Source organism: Oncorhynchus mykiss, chromosome 24, assembly GCF_057628025.1.
Source record: "Oncorhynchus mykiss isolate SJ-2025 chromosome 24, ASM5762802v1, whole genome shotgun sequence".
Taxonomy (NCBI): domain Eukaryota; kingdom Metazoa; phylum Chordata; class Actinopteri; order Salmoniformes; family Salmonidae; genus Oncorhynchus; species Oncorhynchus mykiss.
The window spans coordinates 33318129-33336133 of NC_143045.1; the positions used below are offsets into that span (position 1 = coordinate 33318129).

The 18005-nt window shown below is 42.1% G+C and overlaps 1 protein-coding gene across 1 annotated transcript in view; it reads right to left on the reverse strand.

Moving 5' to 3' along the window:
• LOC149972423 (glutamate receptor 4-like) overlaps positions 1-13333 on the reverse strand; it is a 92012-nt gene extending 78679 nt beyond the window's left edge. The window contains exons 1-2 of the mRNA XM_090219088.1: positions 12923-13333; positions 10038-10196 (exon numbers count right to left, since the gene is read on the reverse strand). Coding sequence (XP_090075214.1) covers positions 10038-10196; positions 12923-13010 — 247 coding nt within the window. The 5' untranslated portion in view covers positions 13011-13333. The remainder of the gene's footprint in view (positions 1-10037; positions 10197-12922) is intronic.
• Positions 13334-18005: the final 4672 nt, after the last annotated feature.

The window sequence follows — 18005 nt, forward strand, 5'->3', positions numbered from 1 at the left end:
AAAACTGTAACTAAAAGCAGGTACAGCCTCAGTGTTCACAGTAAAACTGTAACTAAAAGTGGGTACAGCCTCAGTGTTCACAGTAAAAATGTAACTTAAAGCAGGTACAGCCTCAGTGTTCACAGTAAAACTGTAACTTAAAGCAGGTACAGCCTCAGTGTTCACAGTAAAACTGTAACTAAAAGCAGGTACAGCCTCAGTGTTCACAGTAAAACTGTAACTTAAAGCAGGTACAGCCTCAGTGTTCACAGTAAAACTGTAACTAAAAGTGGGTACAGCCTCAGTGTTCACAGTAAAACTGTAACTTAAAGCAGGTACAGCCTCAGTGTTCACAGTAAAACTGTAACTTATAGCAGGTACAGCCTCAGTGCTCACAGTAAAACTGTAACTTAAAGTGGGTACAGCCTCAGTGTTCACAGTAAAACTGTAACTTAAAGCAGGTACAGCCTCAGTGTTCACAGTAAAACTGTAACTAAAAGCAGGTACAGCCTCAGTGTTCACAGTAAAACTGTAACTTAAAGCAGGTACAGCCTCAGTGTTCACAGTAAAACTGTAACTAAAAGCAGGTACAGCCTCAGTGTTCACAGTAAAACTGTAACTTAAAGCAGGTACAGCCTCAGTGTTCACAGTAAAACTGTAACTTAAAGCAGGTACAGCCTCAGTGTTCACAGTAAAACTGTAACTAAAAGTGGGTACAGCCTCAGTGTTCACAGTAAAACTGTAACTAAAAGCAGGTACAGCCTCAGTGTTCACAGTAAAACTGTAACTTAAAGCAGGTACAGCCTCAGTGTTCACAGTAAAACTGTAACTTAAAGCAGGTACAGCCTCAGTGTTCACAGCAAAACTGTAACTAAAAGCAGGTACAGCCTCAGTGTTCACAGTAAAACTGTAATTAAAAGCAGGTACAGCCTAAATAAATTAGAGGGAACATTGGTGATGACCCTATTATAGTTGAAGAGATCATTTATTCTATGAACACCTTAAATATAATAAAACGTCTCCTGGGACTGATGGTATATCTGCTGAGTTTTACAAAACTTTTTCTCAACAGTTAGCCCCATTTCTGTTGGAGGTCTTTTCAGAAAGACTCTCCCTCCCAGTTTGAACTAAAGGTCTAATTACATTGATCCCTAAGCCCAAGAAAGATTAGCTTCTCCTGGATAATTAGCATCCAATCTGTCTTCTCAACAACGACTACAAAATATTACCCTATATATTTGCAAAAAGAATGAGTGGTATTGGACTCAATTGTAGAGGAGACCCAGTCTAGCTTCATGAGGAATAGACATACATTTATATCTAATAGTATCCGACTGGTGTTAATTAAACCATATGGACTATTCTGATCTAATCTTTGAAGATTAGTTTTATTGTCTTCTAAGACTTGTATGAAGCCTTCAATACAATGGAGCATGAATTTCTATTTTACTCCCTTGAGAAATTAGGTTTTTGGGAATTCTGCTTGCAACCCGACTTCTTACACATTTTTATTAAAAAGAGTGATATAAAAGGGATTTCCATTGCTGACAGAGATGTTATCATGAATCAGCTTGCAGATACTGACCAGATTCCTCGAGCAGTCGATGTGATAACTATACCAAAGCAAAGGGACTGAATACTTACGTAAATAACCTATCTTTTGTCTATCATTTTTTAAACATTTGCAAAACTGTCTAAAAAACAAACAAAAAAAATTGTCATTATTGTTTGTTGTGTGTAGATTGATGAGGGGGGAAAAAACAGTTGAATCCATTTTAAAATAAGGCTGTCATGTAACAACATTTTGAAAAAGTCAAGTGGTCTGAATACATTCCGAATGCGCTGCATCATATCGTTATTGTTTGTTTGTTTGTTTGTATTCTTCCTGTTTTGTGCAACAACAACAAACACAAACAAATATATATATATATATATATATATATATATATATATATATATATATATATATATATATATATATATACACACTACCGTTCAAAAGTTTCTGGTCACTTAGAAATGTCCTTGTTTTTGAAAGAAAAGCAACATTTTGGTTCATTAAAATAACATCAACTTGATCAAACACCAGTCTCAACGTCAACAGGGAAGAGACAACTCTAGGATACTGGTCTTCTAGGCAGAGTTCCTCTGTCCAGTGTTCTTTTGCCCATCTTAATGTTTTCTTTCTATTGGCCAGTCTGAGATATAGCTTTTACTTTACAACTCTGCCTAGAAGGCCAGCATCCCGGAGTCGCATCTTCGCTGTTGACGTTCAAACTGGTGTTTTGCGGGTACTATTTAATGAAGCTGCCATTTGAGGACTTTCGAAGCGTCTGTTTCTCAAACTAGACACTCTAATGAACTTGTCCTCTTGCTAAGTTGTGCACCGGAGCCTCCCACTCCTCTTTCTATTCTGGTTAGAGCAAGTATGCGCAGTTCTGTGAAGGGAGTACTACACCGCATTGTACCAGATCTTCAGTTTCTTGGCATGTTCTTGCATGGAATAGCCTTCATTTCTCAGTACAAAAATTGACTGACGAGTTTCAGAAGAAAGTACTTTGTTTCTGGCCATTTTGAGCCTGTAATCAGACCTACAAATGCTGATGCTCCAGATACTCAACTAGTCTAAAGTAGGCTAGTTTTATTGCTTATTTAATAAGAACAACACAACAGGTTTTTAGCTGTGCTAACATAAATGCAAATTGTTTTCTAATGATCAATTAGCTAATCCAAGTTTATCATTTTAAAAGGCTATCACAACGTGCCATTGGAACACAAGAGTGATGGTTACTGATAATGGGCCTTTGTATGCTTATGTAGATATTCCATTAACGATCTGCTGTTTCCTGCTAGAATAGTCATTTACAACATTAACAATGTCTACACTGTATTTCTGATCAATTTGAGGTTACTTTAATGGACAAAAAATATGCTTTTCTTTCAAAAACAAGGACATTTCTAAGTGACCCCAAACTTTGGGACGGTAGTGTATATATTTACACAGTTGAAGTTGGTTTTGGCAAGTCGGTTAGGAGATCTACTTTGTGCATTATACAAGTAATTTTTCCAACAATTGTTTACAGACAGATTATTTCACTTATAATTCACTGTATCACAAATCCAGTGAGTCAGAAGATTAAAAACACTAAGTTGACTGTGCCTTTAAACAGCTTGGAAAATTCCAGAAAAGTATGTAACTGCTTTAGAAGATTCTGATAGGCTAATTGACATAATTTGAGTCAATTGGAGGTGTACCTGTGGATGTATTTCAAGGCCTACCTTCAAATTCAGTGTCTCTTTGCTTGACATCATGGGAAAATCAAAAGAAATCAGCCAAGACCTCAGGCCTCCAATTGCTCTTAAATACAAGTAAAACTAAATGCATGCTCTTTAACCGATCGCTACCTGCACCTTACCCGCCTGTCCAACATCACTACTCTGGACGGCTCTGACTTAGAATACGTGGACAACTACAAATACTTAGGTGTCTGGTTAGACTGTAAACTCTCCTTCCAGACCCATATCAAACATCTCCAATCCAAAGTTAAATCTAGAATTGGCTTCCTATTTCGCAACAAAGCATCCTTCACTCATGCTGCCAAACATACCCTTGTAAAACTGACCATCCTACCAATCCTCGACTTTGGCGATGTCATTTACAAAATAGCCTCCAATACCCTACTCAACAAATTGGATGCAGTCTATCACAGTGCAATCCGTTTTGTCACCAAAGCCCCATATACTACCCACCATTGCGACCTGTACGCTCTCGTTGGCTGGCCCTCGCTTCATACTCGTCGCCAAACCCACTGGCTCCATGTCATCTACAAGACCCTGCTAGGTAAAGTCCCCCCTTATCTCAGCTCGCTGGTCACCATTGCATCTCCCACCTGTAGCACACGCTCCAGCAGGTATATCTCTCTAGTCACCCCCAAAACCAATTCTTTCTTTGGCCGCCTCTCTTTCCAGTTCTCTGCTGCCAATGACTGGAACGAACTACAAAAATCTCTGAAACTGGAAACACTTATCTCCCTCACTAGCTTTAAGCACCAACTGTCAGAGCAGCTCACAGATTACTGCACCTGTACATAGCCCACCTATAATTTAACCTAAACAACTACCTCTTTCCCAACTGTATTTTATTTATTTATTTATTTTGCTCCTTTGCACCCCATTATTTTTGTTTCTACTTTGCACATTCTTCCATTGCAAAACTACCATTCCAGTGTTTTACTTGCTATATTGTATTTACCTTGCCACCATGGCCTTTTTTGCCTTTACCTCCCTTCTCACCTCATTTGCTCACATTGTATATAGACTTGTTTATACTTTATTATTGACTGTATGTTTGTTTTACTCCATGTGTAACTCTGTGTCGTTGTATCTGTCGAACTGCTTTGCTTTATCTTGGCCAGGTCGCAATTGTAAATGAGAACTTGTTCTCAACTTGCCTACCTGGTTAAATAAAGGTGTTCTCAACTAGCCTACCTGGTTAAATAAAGGTAAAATAAATAAAAATAAATAAACAAAAGAAAAATAATGGTTCATCCTTGGGATGTTTCCTCCAAACATAACGATTGTCATTATGGTCGAACAGTTAGATTTTTGTTTCATCAGACCAGAGGACATTTCTCCAAAAAGTATGATCTTTGTGGAGTTGCAAACCATAGTCTGGCTTTTTTATGGCGGTTTTCTTCCTTGCTGAGCGGCCTTTCAGGTTATATAGGACTCGTTTTTACTGTGGATATAAATAATTTTGTACCTGTTTCCTCCAGCATCTTCACAAGGTCATTTGCTGTTGTTCTGGGATTGATTTGCACTTTTCGCACCAAAGTACATTCTTGCAAGCCGAAGAACACCATTTCAACCATGAAGCACAGGGGTGGCAGCATAATTTTTTATTTTACCTTCATTTAACTAGGCAAGTCAGTTAAGAACACATTCTTATTTTCAGTGGGTTAACTGCTTGGTTCAAGGGCAGAATGACAGATTTGTACCTTTGTTAGCTTGGGGATTTGTACTTGCAACCTTTTGGTTACTAGTCCAACACTCTAACAACTAGGCTACGCTGCCGCCCCATCATGTTGAGGATGTGCTTTGCTGCAGGAGGGACTGGTGCACTTCACAAAATAGATGGCAACATGAGAAAGGAAAATGATGTGGATATATTGAAGCAATATCTCAAGACATCAGTCAGGAAGTTAAAGCTTGATCACAAATGGGTCTTCCAAATGGACTATGACCCCAAGCATATTCCAAAGTTGTGGCAAAATGGCTTAAATACAACAATGTCAAGGTATTGGAGTGGACATCACAAAGCCCTGACCTCAATCCTATAGAAAGTTTGTGAGCAGAACTGAAAAAGCATGTGCAAGCAAGGCCTACAAACCTGACTCAGTTACACCAGCTCTGTCAGGAAGAATGGGACAAAGTTCCCCCAACTTATTGTGGGAAGCTTGCAAAAGGCTTCCTGAAATGTTTGACCAAAGTTAAACAATTTAAAGTCAATGCTGCCAATTACTAATTGAGTGTATGTAAACTTCTGACCCACAGGGAATTTTATGAAAGAAATGAAAGCTGAAATAAATCATTCTCTCTACTATTATTCTGACATTTCACATTCTTAAAATAAGTGGTGATCCTAACTGGCCTAAAACAGAGAACTTTTACGCAGATTAAGTGTCAGGAATTGTGAAAAACTGAGTTTAAATGTATTTGGCTAAGGTGTATGTAAACTTCCGACTTCAACTGTATATATATATATATATATATATATATATATATATATATATATATATATATATATATATATATTAAGGATAGACGTAACTGACGTGACTGAGGCGAGGGAGACAAATGATAAAATAAAGATTTTTGGCAATTATTGTTTTGGTGACAATCCTTTTTGCAGTCAGCATATTTTTCTTTGTGGTTTGCATGCTATCACAAAAAAGTATTATGGTAGTGAATTGGTGTTGTATTCTTATATTCAGCTTTAAGCTAGCAAGGAAAGTTAGCCTACAAAGCTGGAAGCTACCTGTGCTTCATTGCATTGTAAAGTGTTCTAGACATTGTTTTGCATACAGTAATGAACAGTTTCAACATTTCTACATGTCGTGTTGCATTATTCAGGTGTGTTAACTTCTGTTCAGTATGAGTGGGGAGCTAACATGATGCAGTCCAGGCTCCCAGTGGTTCCTCAGGACAGACTAGAGTCAGTATGAGAGGGGAGCTAGCATGATGCAGCCCAGACTCCCAGTGGTTCCTCAGGACAGACTAGAGCCAGTATGAGAGGGGAGCTAACATGATGCAGCCCAGACTCCCAGTGAGTTCAGTGGTTCCTCAGGACAGGCTAGAGCCAGTATGTGAGGGGAGCTAACATGATGCAGCCCAGACTCCCAGTGAGTTCAGTGGTTCCTCAGGACAGGCTACAGCTACCAATGACTAAGTGTAGCAGGCACAGTACGCTCGCGATATAAGGGGACATCGGCTGCGCTGATAGACAAACTTCGTCCACACTCAATGAGTAAAGGACGCTAAACACATTTGATATAAGTACCGAATGTAACAACATTCTAGTACTGAACCATTTTTCATGTTCTAGTGTTGAAAAAGTACAGACAGTAAGAGAGAGAGAGCAAGATAGTGAGAGAGTGATACCAATCAACACTGTTTTATCACACAGAGTCCCCAGTGGTATCAACACCACTGGGCACACAATGGCAGCCCAGTCCATGAAGATCTCATAATTTCCCTTCCAAATTCAACGTTTATTTTTTTATGCATTAAATCCACGTGGTTATAGGATATAGGGTTCAAATAGAAACATATCAAAGGTTTAGGTTTAGGCCTGGTAATTGCCGGGGACCTCACGACAGAACATTATCACGATACTTAGGTGCCGATACAATATGTATTGCGATTGTCATGATTCTATACAGTATGCGCTATGATTCGATACTGTGATTTCATTGCGATTTGTTGTTCCAAACATATTGCTCACCATATGTCTGCTGCAGAGAGACAAGATAGAAAATGAGAAATAAAACTTGCAATATTGTCAAAACGATAGGATATACTGTAAAGTGCCTTCAGAAGTATTCCCACCCTTAACTGTTTTCACATTTAGTTGTGTTACTGTCTGAATTTAGAATGGATTCAACTAAAAAAAAAAATGTCACTGGCCTACACAGAATACCCCTAAATGTATATATATACCCCTATACCCCTAATACCCCTAAATGTCAAAGTGGAATTCTGTTGATAGACATTTTTACAAATTAATCAAAAATTAAAAGGTGAAATGTCTTGAGTCAACCCCTTTGTCACGCCTACTCCCACTCCCCCTCTCCAGTGCTCGACATCACCGGTCTACTAACCACCGGTCCTGGCACCCTCATTACGCGCACCTGCTCCCCATCATTACGCGCACCTGCTCCCCATCACCTAGATCACCTTCCCTTTATTTAGTCCTCAGTAGCCTCAGTCATCAGGCAGTACTGGTTTTGTCTCTTTTAGTGTGCTTCTCTTGTTTTATTTATCTGCCTTTAATTATTATTAAACTCACCTTGTGCACCTGCTTCCTGACTCCCAGCGAATATGTTACACCCTTTGTTATGGCAAGCCTAAATAAGTTCAGGAGTGAACATATGCTTAACAAGTCACGTAATAAGTTGCATGGACTCACTCTGTGTGCAATAATGGTGTATTACATAATTTTTTTATGACTACTTAATTTCTGTACCCCACACATTCAATTATCTGTATGGTCCCTCGGTTGAGCAGTGAATTTCAAACATAGATTCAACCACAAAGACCAGGGAGGTTTTTAAATGCCTTGCAAAGAAGGGCACCTATTGGTAGATGGGTAAAAAATAAAAAAAGAAGACATTGAATATCTTTTAGAGCATGATGAAGTTATTAATTATATTGTGGATGGTGTATCAATACACCCATTCACTACAAAGATAAGGGGAGTCCTTCCTAACTCAGTTGCCGAAGAAGAAGGGAACCACTCAGGGATTTCACCAGGATGCTAATGGTGACTTTAAAACAGTTACAGAGTTTAATGGCTGTGATAGGAGAACAAATATTCCAAAACATGCATCCTGTTTGCAACAAGGCACTAAAGCAACACTGCAAAAAATGTGGCAAAAGGAATTCACTTTTTGTCCTGAATACAAAGTGTTATATTTGGGGCAAATCCAAAACACCACATTACTGAGTACCACTCTCCATATTTTCAAGCACAGTGGTTGCTGCATCATGTTATGGGTATGCTTGTAATCATTAAGGACTGGAGAGATTTTTATGATAAAAAATAAATGGCATGGAGCTAAGCACAGGCAAAATCCTGGTGGAAATTCTGGTTCAGTCTGCTTTCCACCAGACACTGGGAGATGAATACACCTTTCAGCAGGAAAATGACCTAAAACACAAGGCCAAATCTACATTGGAGTTACTTACAAATAAGAGAGTGAATGATTCTGAGTGGCCCGTTACAATTTTTTTAATTCTTCAAGCTCTGTCAAATTGGTTGTTCATCATTAATAGACAACCATTTTTAGGTCTTGCCACAGATTTTTTCAAGTATATTTAAGTGAAAACTGTAACTTCAAACAGAGCTTGAAGAATTAAAAAAATTGTAACGGGCAAATATTGTACAATCTAGGAGTGCAAAGCTGTTAGAGTCTTACTGAGAAAGTCTCACAGTTGTCATCGCCACCAAAGGTGATTCTAATATGTGTTGACTCATGGGTGTGAATATGTAAATATGTAAATTAGATATTCCATTTTCAATACATTTGCAAACATTTCTAAAAACATATTTTCACTTGGTCATTATGAGGAATTGTGTGTAGATGGGTAAGGAAAACATAACTAAATGTGGAATAAGTCAAGGGGTATGAATACTTTCTGAAGGCACTGTATCATTCAAAATATTATCCCTTTATGTAATTGTGTGGATTTGTTTCCACAATCAATAGTTACATTTAGGTATTATTTCCAAGTGGTTAAGGTCAGGGCTATGGTTTGGGGAAGGCTTAAATCTAAACTATGAACACTTATGCGCCATTACCATCAGGTATCATTGTGAACTGTGATGGAGCAGTGGTCTAAGCAGCTCTGTCTCCAAGCATCACCAGTTTGTGCCCAGTGCTTGGCAAGCTTTTTAAAACTTTTTTTGTGAGCGCTGACAAAGGCATATATCGATGTTCTCAGGACCTTTTCAAACGTCCGAAATCAAAGTATATTTCCAGTGATCAGGTTGGCCCAGTCACAGCCTTCTACAGTCAGAGGGAAGTCACCAACAGTTTTTCATATTTAAATAACAAAGCTGCCCTCAGCAGTAGCAGCAGCAGCTAGTGAGAGAGAGTAGTTGAGGATGACTTTGCCAAATTTGGTCTTGATAAGACAGCAGCTGCATCCTTAATTCAAAACATACACCAACACACGACCACACTTCAATTCCTTCCCCCATTGCCTTTATTGATAATATATTCCATTCCATCTCCAGGCAAGCCAATGATAGTGTCTTTTCATTTCCCTCTGTTACTCTTGATTCAATTTTCCAAATTAACCACAGAACTTTAGTCCTCGGGCCAAATTCCACACAGTGGAAATTGGCCTGGCTCAACAGTAGAAAACAAGTTATTGGGCCTCAATATGACACACAACTCTGGGACGATTGAAAGAAGGTTTAGACAGAGATTATCTCACAAGAAAGACCAGGTAATCCACATGGAATCCAACTGTTCCAATAGTTCTATTAAACTCCATTTACCAAGATGAGATCCATGGGGATTCCGTTAGGTTGACAGTGCAGATGTACTTCCTGAGGGATCTGGTCATCACATAGACCTCCCTCATTTCAATGTAGACATAGATCAGTCATGTTCTCAAGCTAAGCTGACACAGCAACCCCTTTCCCCTCTTCCAATAGTGAATGGTAGCCTCATATACACCTCACAGGCATTTGAGGCTTTCTCTATGTGTGTGGTACAAGGTTTGAGTGCATACGCGCACACATACACAAACTCTTATCTGGTAGTACTCACAGGCATTTGTGACGGCGAAGCTGTTAGCTGTCTCAATGTTGTCGACATGGGGTACCAGGTTGAAAGGAGCCTCTGTGGCATTGGGGCTGGTGTTGTGCAGGAAGATAGCCAATCGAAATGCCGTGTACTCTTGATCCGTGTTCCTGATAAACAGACCACCTAGATGAGGAGAAAAAGAGAGTTGGATTTTAACTGTGCTTCATTGGCACAGGGTGTCTTGAACTCGGTCCTGGGCCATTTTGGTTTTTGCTCTAGCACTACACTACATTCAAATAAACAACTAATCATCAAGCTTTGATTATTTGAATAAGTTGCATAGTGCTAGGAAAGAGAAAAAAAACGTGCACCCAGTACCGAGTTTGAGAAACCCTGCATTGGTGGGATATATGGGGGAGAGTGGGATATATGGGAGAGAGTGGAGAGACAGATATGGTAGAACATGGGGGAGATATGGCTGAGAGGGTGGGGTATTCTGAAATCTGTAGAGAGCAGGAGAGAGTAAGACAGATGGAGAGAGTAAGACAGAGGGAGTAGAGAGAGAGAGGGAGACAGATAGAGAGAAAGACAGATGGGGAGAGAGAGAGAAATTAAAATACATTGACAGAGGGAGAGAGAGAAAGAGAGAGAGACAGAGGAAGAGAAAGACAGAGGGAAATAGAGACAGAGAGAGAGAGAGATATACATCAGAAAGTAAGGTGGCAGATGAACAGAGGGAGAGTGGCGGGGAGGATGAGAGGGAGTGGGGAAATTATGACAGGGGAAGAGGGAGGAAGGGAGAAGGCAAGGCAGGAGGGCAACCACCTCCAATTGGCATGTCATTCACAAACATCCAAATGATCACCTCAAATGGCATGCCATTCACAAACATCCCAAACATCCCAAACATCACCTCAAATGGCATGTCATTCACAAACATCCCAAACATCACCTCAAATGGCATGTCATTCACAAACATCCCAAACATCGCCTCAAATGGCATGTCATTCACAAACATCCCAAACATCACCACAAATGGCATGTCATTCATAAACATCCCAAACTTCACCTCAAATAGCATGTCATTCACAAACATCCCAAACATCACCTCAAATGACATGTCATTCACAAACATCCAAATGATCACCTCAAATGGCATGTCATTCACAAACATCCCAAACATCACCTCAAATGGCATGTCATTCACAAACATCCCAAACATCACCTCAAATGGCATGTCATTCACAAACATCCCAAACATCACCTCAAATGGCATGTCATTCACAAACATCCCAAACTTCACCTCAAATAGCATGTCATTCACAAACATCCCAAACATCACCTCAAATGGCATGTCATTCACAAACATCCCAAACATCACCTCAAATGGCATGTCATTCACAAACATCCCAAACATCACCTCAAATGGCATGCCATTCACAAACATCCCAAACATCACCTCAACTGACATGTCATTCCCAGACATCCAACAATAGTGCAATAGAATTCAGGGTATTACAGAAGCCTGAATGCAACTCAAGATCACTGATCTTTCCTCTGCATTAATTACAGTAACATAAGTTTATTACTAAGCCTTTGAATGCAACATGACATGTTATTTTTACATTCTCCAAGAAATAGATTTCCCTCTGCCTTAAGTTCCATTCCACTTACGTGCATTGAAGCGATATGCAAATGCATTCTCAAGTGAACAGTCATACTGCGTGCTGTCCTGGGCTGGGCATTGGCTGTGGGGGGGTGTGTGTGTGTGTGTGTGTGTGTGTGTGTGTGTGTGTGTGTGTGTGTGTGTGTGTGTGTGCGTGCGTATCCAGCAGACCATATAAGCATAATAACTTTATCGGCAGCTCAGTGAAAAGAGCGAGACAGAGTCAGAGGCCAGTCTCATTACAGTGCCTCTCCTCCTGCACCCCACAAGGAGTGATGCAGAGCATACATTAACATACACCTCTAGAACAGAGCAGTGTGTGTGTGTGTGTGTGTGTGTGTGTGTGTGTGTGTGTGTGTGTGTGTGTGTGTGTGTGTGTGTGTGTGTGTGTGTGTGTGTGTGTGTGCGCGTGTGTGTCTGTCTGTCTGTCTGTCTGTCTGTCTGTCTGTCTGTCTGTCTGTCTGTCTGTCTGTCTGTTTGTGTGTGTGTGTATGACTGTTATTGGATGGGGTATGTAACTGACGAAGGGCAGTGGATCGTGTTTAATTTAATAGAAACTTTGATCCGGGGCTAGCCTGTGCTGAAGGGCTCGGACTCGGATCGGGTAGATAGGGTTATCCTGCTATGTATGGCACCGGAGGATGCTGCAGTGGCGATCTGACTCAGAACAGCACCGTACGGAACATTGCGCGCTAAAACATTCATGAGCGCAGGATGCCCGTTTTAAACTACAAATAACGCGAAAGAAGGGAAGAGCGAGACAGAGACAAAACGGAAGAAAGCGAGAGAGAGAGAGTGAGAGAGAGAGAGAGAGAGAGAGAGAGAGAGAGAGAGAGAGAGACAAAACGGAAGAAAGCGAGAGAGAGTGAAAGAGAGAGTGAGAGAGAGTGAGAGAGAGAGAGAGAGAGAGAGAGAGAGAGAGAGAGAGAGAGAGAGAGAGAGAGAGAGAGAGAGAGAGAGAGAGAGAGAGAGAGAGAGAGAGAGAGAGAGAGACAGGAAGGCATTTAGCTTTCCGTTCTCACCGCGGGAAAACAATTACCACAATTCTGAATAATCATCTGAGTCATCAGCCGAGAAACATACAAGGCTTTCCCTCCGTAGGCTACATAATGAACATACATAACGGCATTGCAAATCCACTTAGATAAATACACACGATTGGGGAAGAAAACCATTTAAAAGATGCCTTAAAACCTCGGCTATAACAGAGCTCTGTTCTAGACGCAGTCTTTATCCTACTCACCTATCTGAACGCTGCTGGGGAAAGCCCCAGTCGCCAGCCCCCATAGGGCGGAAAACACCCCGAGAAAGTGCGGGTAAATAATCCTCATTTTCCGTCCCTTAACAACTGTGGAGATACATAGAGGAGGAGGACACAAGGCGAGAGAGAAGGAAGGAAAAGAGAAGAAGAAGCCCGAGTTTTAGCAATCCATAGTGGGCTTGTTCCCCCCGCAGTGTCCGATGCCGCTGGAGAGAGATCTGTCAGGCTCGGTAAACGTAGCACATGCAAGATGGGTGGAAGAGAGAGGGAGGGAAGGAGGAAAAACTCGCCAGTGGTGAAGAGCGTCTACAGCCTGCATGGAAGGATTGGACATGCGCGCCCTCTCTCTCTCTCTCTCTTTCTCTCTCTCTCTCTCTCTCTCTCTCTCTCTCTCTCTCTCTCTCTCTCTCTCTCTCTCTCTCTCTCTCTCTCTCTCTCTCTCTCTCTCTCTCTCACACACACACACACACTCTCTCACACACACTCTCCACCCGCCCCTTCTTCAATATCTGTTTTCCCAACCTCTCTTCTTTAACTCGCTATTACGGTAAATCAAACAGCTCCTTTGATAAGGATTCGTCTGGTTTAGACAGCGGAGAGGGCTATAATCGTTAAGTGCGATGCGGCGGGGCTGTGGCGTGTGTGTGAAGGCGATTCAGGTGCTTTTATGGACAGTGTCCCTTCACCAGTGACAGAGGCCATTATTTTTAAACACTCTTTTGGGGTTTCTATAGCCTGATCATTGGGCCTAAGCACGTAGGCTACCGCATAGGCTACCCCGTACGTGAGTTGTGTGCGGGAATTAATTCCAACTCAAAGCGCGCGCTGTCTCTCCTCCCTCTTTCTCTCACTCTCTCCCTGTATGTGCGTGTTACTTGCACGCACCAATGGGATCTAACCCTTACTCCTGCCCTGCGCCGTTTTTCCCGCCACAGAGCCATCCATCTCCTTACACCCATTAAAACGCATGGCTAAACAAGCCCCATGCGAGAGCAGATGAAGGAGCGTGAGTAGGAGAGAGCGAGTTAGTCGAATAAAACGTGTGTTTTATTTTCTGTCCCGAGTGAGAATATGCCGGTGCAGAGCATCAGCTGTGACTCGCTTCTTATTCATAACCATTAGAGCCGCCGGTAAACCGACAGGCTGACAGATGGGCTGGGATCACAGATAGAAACGGTTATTTTTCTCTGAGTAAAACGGAACGCATCTTTATCTGGTCTCTCAATGACCACAGATGCCTATCTGTGTGGGCGCTAGCCTTCATTCAACTCCGAGCGTAGATAAATCATTTCCAGAGTGAATAATCTAATAATGGTCCAACTTCAAACACAGCATTAGCCTGCCGCTGTCCATGGTGCTGAAACCCCACTGAGACCCAGGGGAGACTGTAGACTAGCTAGGCTACTGGATACATAGTATTTCTGTTTTAACAATTTTGAAGTATACACCTTTAGTACAGCATTCAGCTCATTCAGCTTATGTTTGCCCCAGAGGCATACACAGAGTTGTGAGCAAAGAGTGTTGGCCACAGTAGGCAAAAGAACAGTGACTTTATTTTCCAAATACACCCATCAGAACGTCTTTGGCTACACTAGAACACTTGTAATTAAGCCTGTGAAGCTGATAGGCTACATCTTTGGCTACACTAGAACACTTGTAATCAAGCCTGTGAAGCTGATAGGCTACGTCTTTGGCTACACTAGAACACTTGTAATTAAGCCTGTGAAGCTGATAGGCTACGTCTTTGGCTACACTAGAACACTTGTAATCAAGCCTGTGAAGCTGATAGGCTAAGTCTTTTGCACTGCATAGAAGATGTATCTATGCCTGGTGTGCAATCAGTAACTTTGTATAGTGTAATGTATGCTTCCAACTCACACTCTCAAACACGTAGATCCCCTGAAGACAGCTCACTTTCCAGCCTACTTTCCAGCTCACATTCTCAAAACACATAGATCCCCTGAACACAGCTCACTCTCCAGATCCCAGTCACCTGAATTCTGATCACCTGTTTACACACCTGTATGTCATTATCACACACTATTTAGTTCAGTTCTGTGCACCCCATCATTGTGAGGTATTGTTTGTTTTGTGACACACTTCTATTCAGAGCTCTGTTTTTCCCGTGATGTAATCCGTAATACCGTGTATGATAGTTTTTGCCTGCCTCACTAACAACGCCTTTTGCCTATTCTCTGCCTGTACTTTAGCCTATCGGATTTCCTGTTATCAACCTATTGCCTGATCTCCAGGATGACGTTACTAGCCTTTTCCCTGTATGACCTTCTGCCTGCCCCTGGACCCAGCTACCTGCCTGCTCCTGTGGTCCTTTACAATAAGCACCTGCTGCGCCCTGCGTTTGAAACCAGCTCTCTGTCTCCCATCGTGTTCATTACATATAACTATATAGCCTACCATACTTGGTGGATGTGAATGCATTGAAAAGGCTTTCTGCTCAGTATAGACCCAGTAGTTGGTTGAAATCAATGAGCTATTGTTCTCCCTCAGCACCCCTCTCAGCCTGAGAGAGATGACTCTCCTTCTTTGTCACCCTGGACGGCTGAGTCTCACTCACACACACACACACACACACACACACACACACACACACACACTCACACACGCACACACGCACACACGCACACCCTACTAGGAGGGAAGATAGCCTTGCGCTTAGAGTAACCGAAAGGTATCTGGTACGAATCCCCAAGCCTACAGTCGTGGTCAAAAGTTTTGAGAATGACACAAATATAAATTTTCACAAAGTCTGCTGCCTCAGTTTGTATGATGGCACTTTGCATATACTCCAGAACGTTATGAAGAGTGATCAGATGGATCGCAATTAATTGCAAAGTCCCTCTTTGCCATGCAAATGAACCGAATCCCCCAAAAACATTTCCACTGCAGTTCAGCCCTGCCACAAAAGGACCAGCTGTGATCATGTCAGTGATTCTCTCGTTAACACAGGTGTGAGTGTTGACAAGGACAAGCCTGGAGATCACTCTGTCATGCTGATTGAGTTCGAAAAACAGGCTGGAAGCTTCAAAAGGAGGGTGGTGCTTGGAATCATTGTTCTTCCTCTGACAATCATGTTTACCTGCAAGGAAACATGTGCCGTCATCATTGCTTTGCACAAAAAGGGCTTCACAGGCAAGGATATTGCTGCCAGTAAGATTGTACCTAAATCAACCATTTATCGGATCATCAAGAACTTCAAGGAGAACGGATCAAATGTTTTGAAGAGGGCTTCAGGGCGCCCAAGAAAGTCCAGCAAGTGCCAGGACCACCTCCTAAAGTTGATTCAGCTGCGGGATCGGGGAACCACCAGTACAGAGCTTGGCAATGGCAGCAGGCAGGTGTGAGTGTGCATCTGCACGCACAGTGAGGCGAAGACTTTTGGAGGATGGCCTGGTGTCAAGAAGGGCAGCAAAGAAGCCACTTCTCTCCAGGAAAAACATCAGGGACAGACTGATATTCTGAAAAAGGTATCAGGATTGGACTGCTGAGGACTGGGGTAAAGTCATTTTCTCTGATCAATCCCCTTTCCGATTGTTTGTGGCATCCGGAAAAAAGCTTGTCCGGAGAAGACAAGGTGAGCGCTACCATCAGTCCTGTGTCATGCCAACAGTAAAGCATCCTGAGACCATTCATGTGTGGGGTTTCTTCTCAGCCAAGGGAGTGGGCTCACTCACAATTTTGCCTAAGAACACATCCATGAATAAAGAACAGTACCAACACATCCTCAAAGAGCAGCTACACCCAACCATCTAGGAACAGTTTGGTGATGAACAATGCCCTTTCCAGCATGATGGAGCATCTTGCCATAATGCAAAAGTGATAACTAAGTGGCTCCGGGAACAAAACATCGATATTTTGGGTCCATGGCCAGGAAACTCCCCAGAACTTAATCCCATTGAGAACTTGTGGTCAATCCTCAAGAGGTGGGTGGACAAACAAAAACCCACAAATTCGGACAAATTCCAAGCATTGATTATGCAAGAATGGGCTGCGATCAGTCAGGATGTGGCCCAGAAGTGAATTGAAAGCATGCCAGGGCGGATTGCAGAGGTCTTAAAAAGTAAGGGTCAACACTGCAAATATTGACTCTTTGCATCAGCTTCATGTAACTGTCAATAAAAGCCTTTGACACTTACGAAATGCTTGTAATTATACGACAGTATTCCATAGTGACATCTGACAAAAAATATCTAAAGAGACTGAAACAGCAAACTTTGTGAAAATTAATATTTGTGTCATTCTCAAAACGTTTGGCCACGACTGTACAAGGTGAAAATCTGTCAATGTGCCCTTGAGCAAGTTACTTAATCCTAATTGCACCAGGGTAGCCGTTGATAATGCCAGACCCTGGCCGTGACCCCGCTCTCCCAGGGTGTCTCAGGGACATTTGGGATATGCAAAAACACATTTCCAATTTACACATACGTATTAATACACACTAGTACATGTGTGGAGTTAAGCACCAACATTATTATTATGAATTATTATCACACACACACACACACACACACACACACACACACACACACACACACACACACACACACACACACACACACACACACACACACACACACACACACACACAAATACACTGCCCTCTACAGGTTATAACTCACCCCAGTAGCTCGGCGCTGACTGACTGTTAAATGGCCTGTGACATCATCCGTGTCCGTTAGCAGCCCTCTGTGGATCAGGATCACAGACCTCATCCTACATCACCCCCAGACACCTCATCCTACGCTTCATCATCCTACATCATCCGCAGACACATCAGCTCCGCCCAGCCTGACCTGAGGCCAACACGGATGGTGCCATCTTTCATGTGGTGCAACATTGTCACTGATTGCATTCTACTCCTCACTTGTAGCCTCACTTAAATAAGCCAAGAGGTCTAGATCTTTATGACCCAGGAGGTAGATGTAACAGTAGGGTCACATGTTCAAGCCATGCTTCAACAGTTAAATTAAAACTTTATCCGGCTAGGGTCCTTTTTTCTCAATTTCCGCCTGACCGACGTGCCCAAAGTAAACTGCCTGTTGCCCTG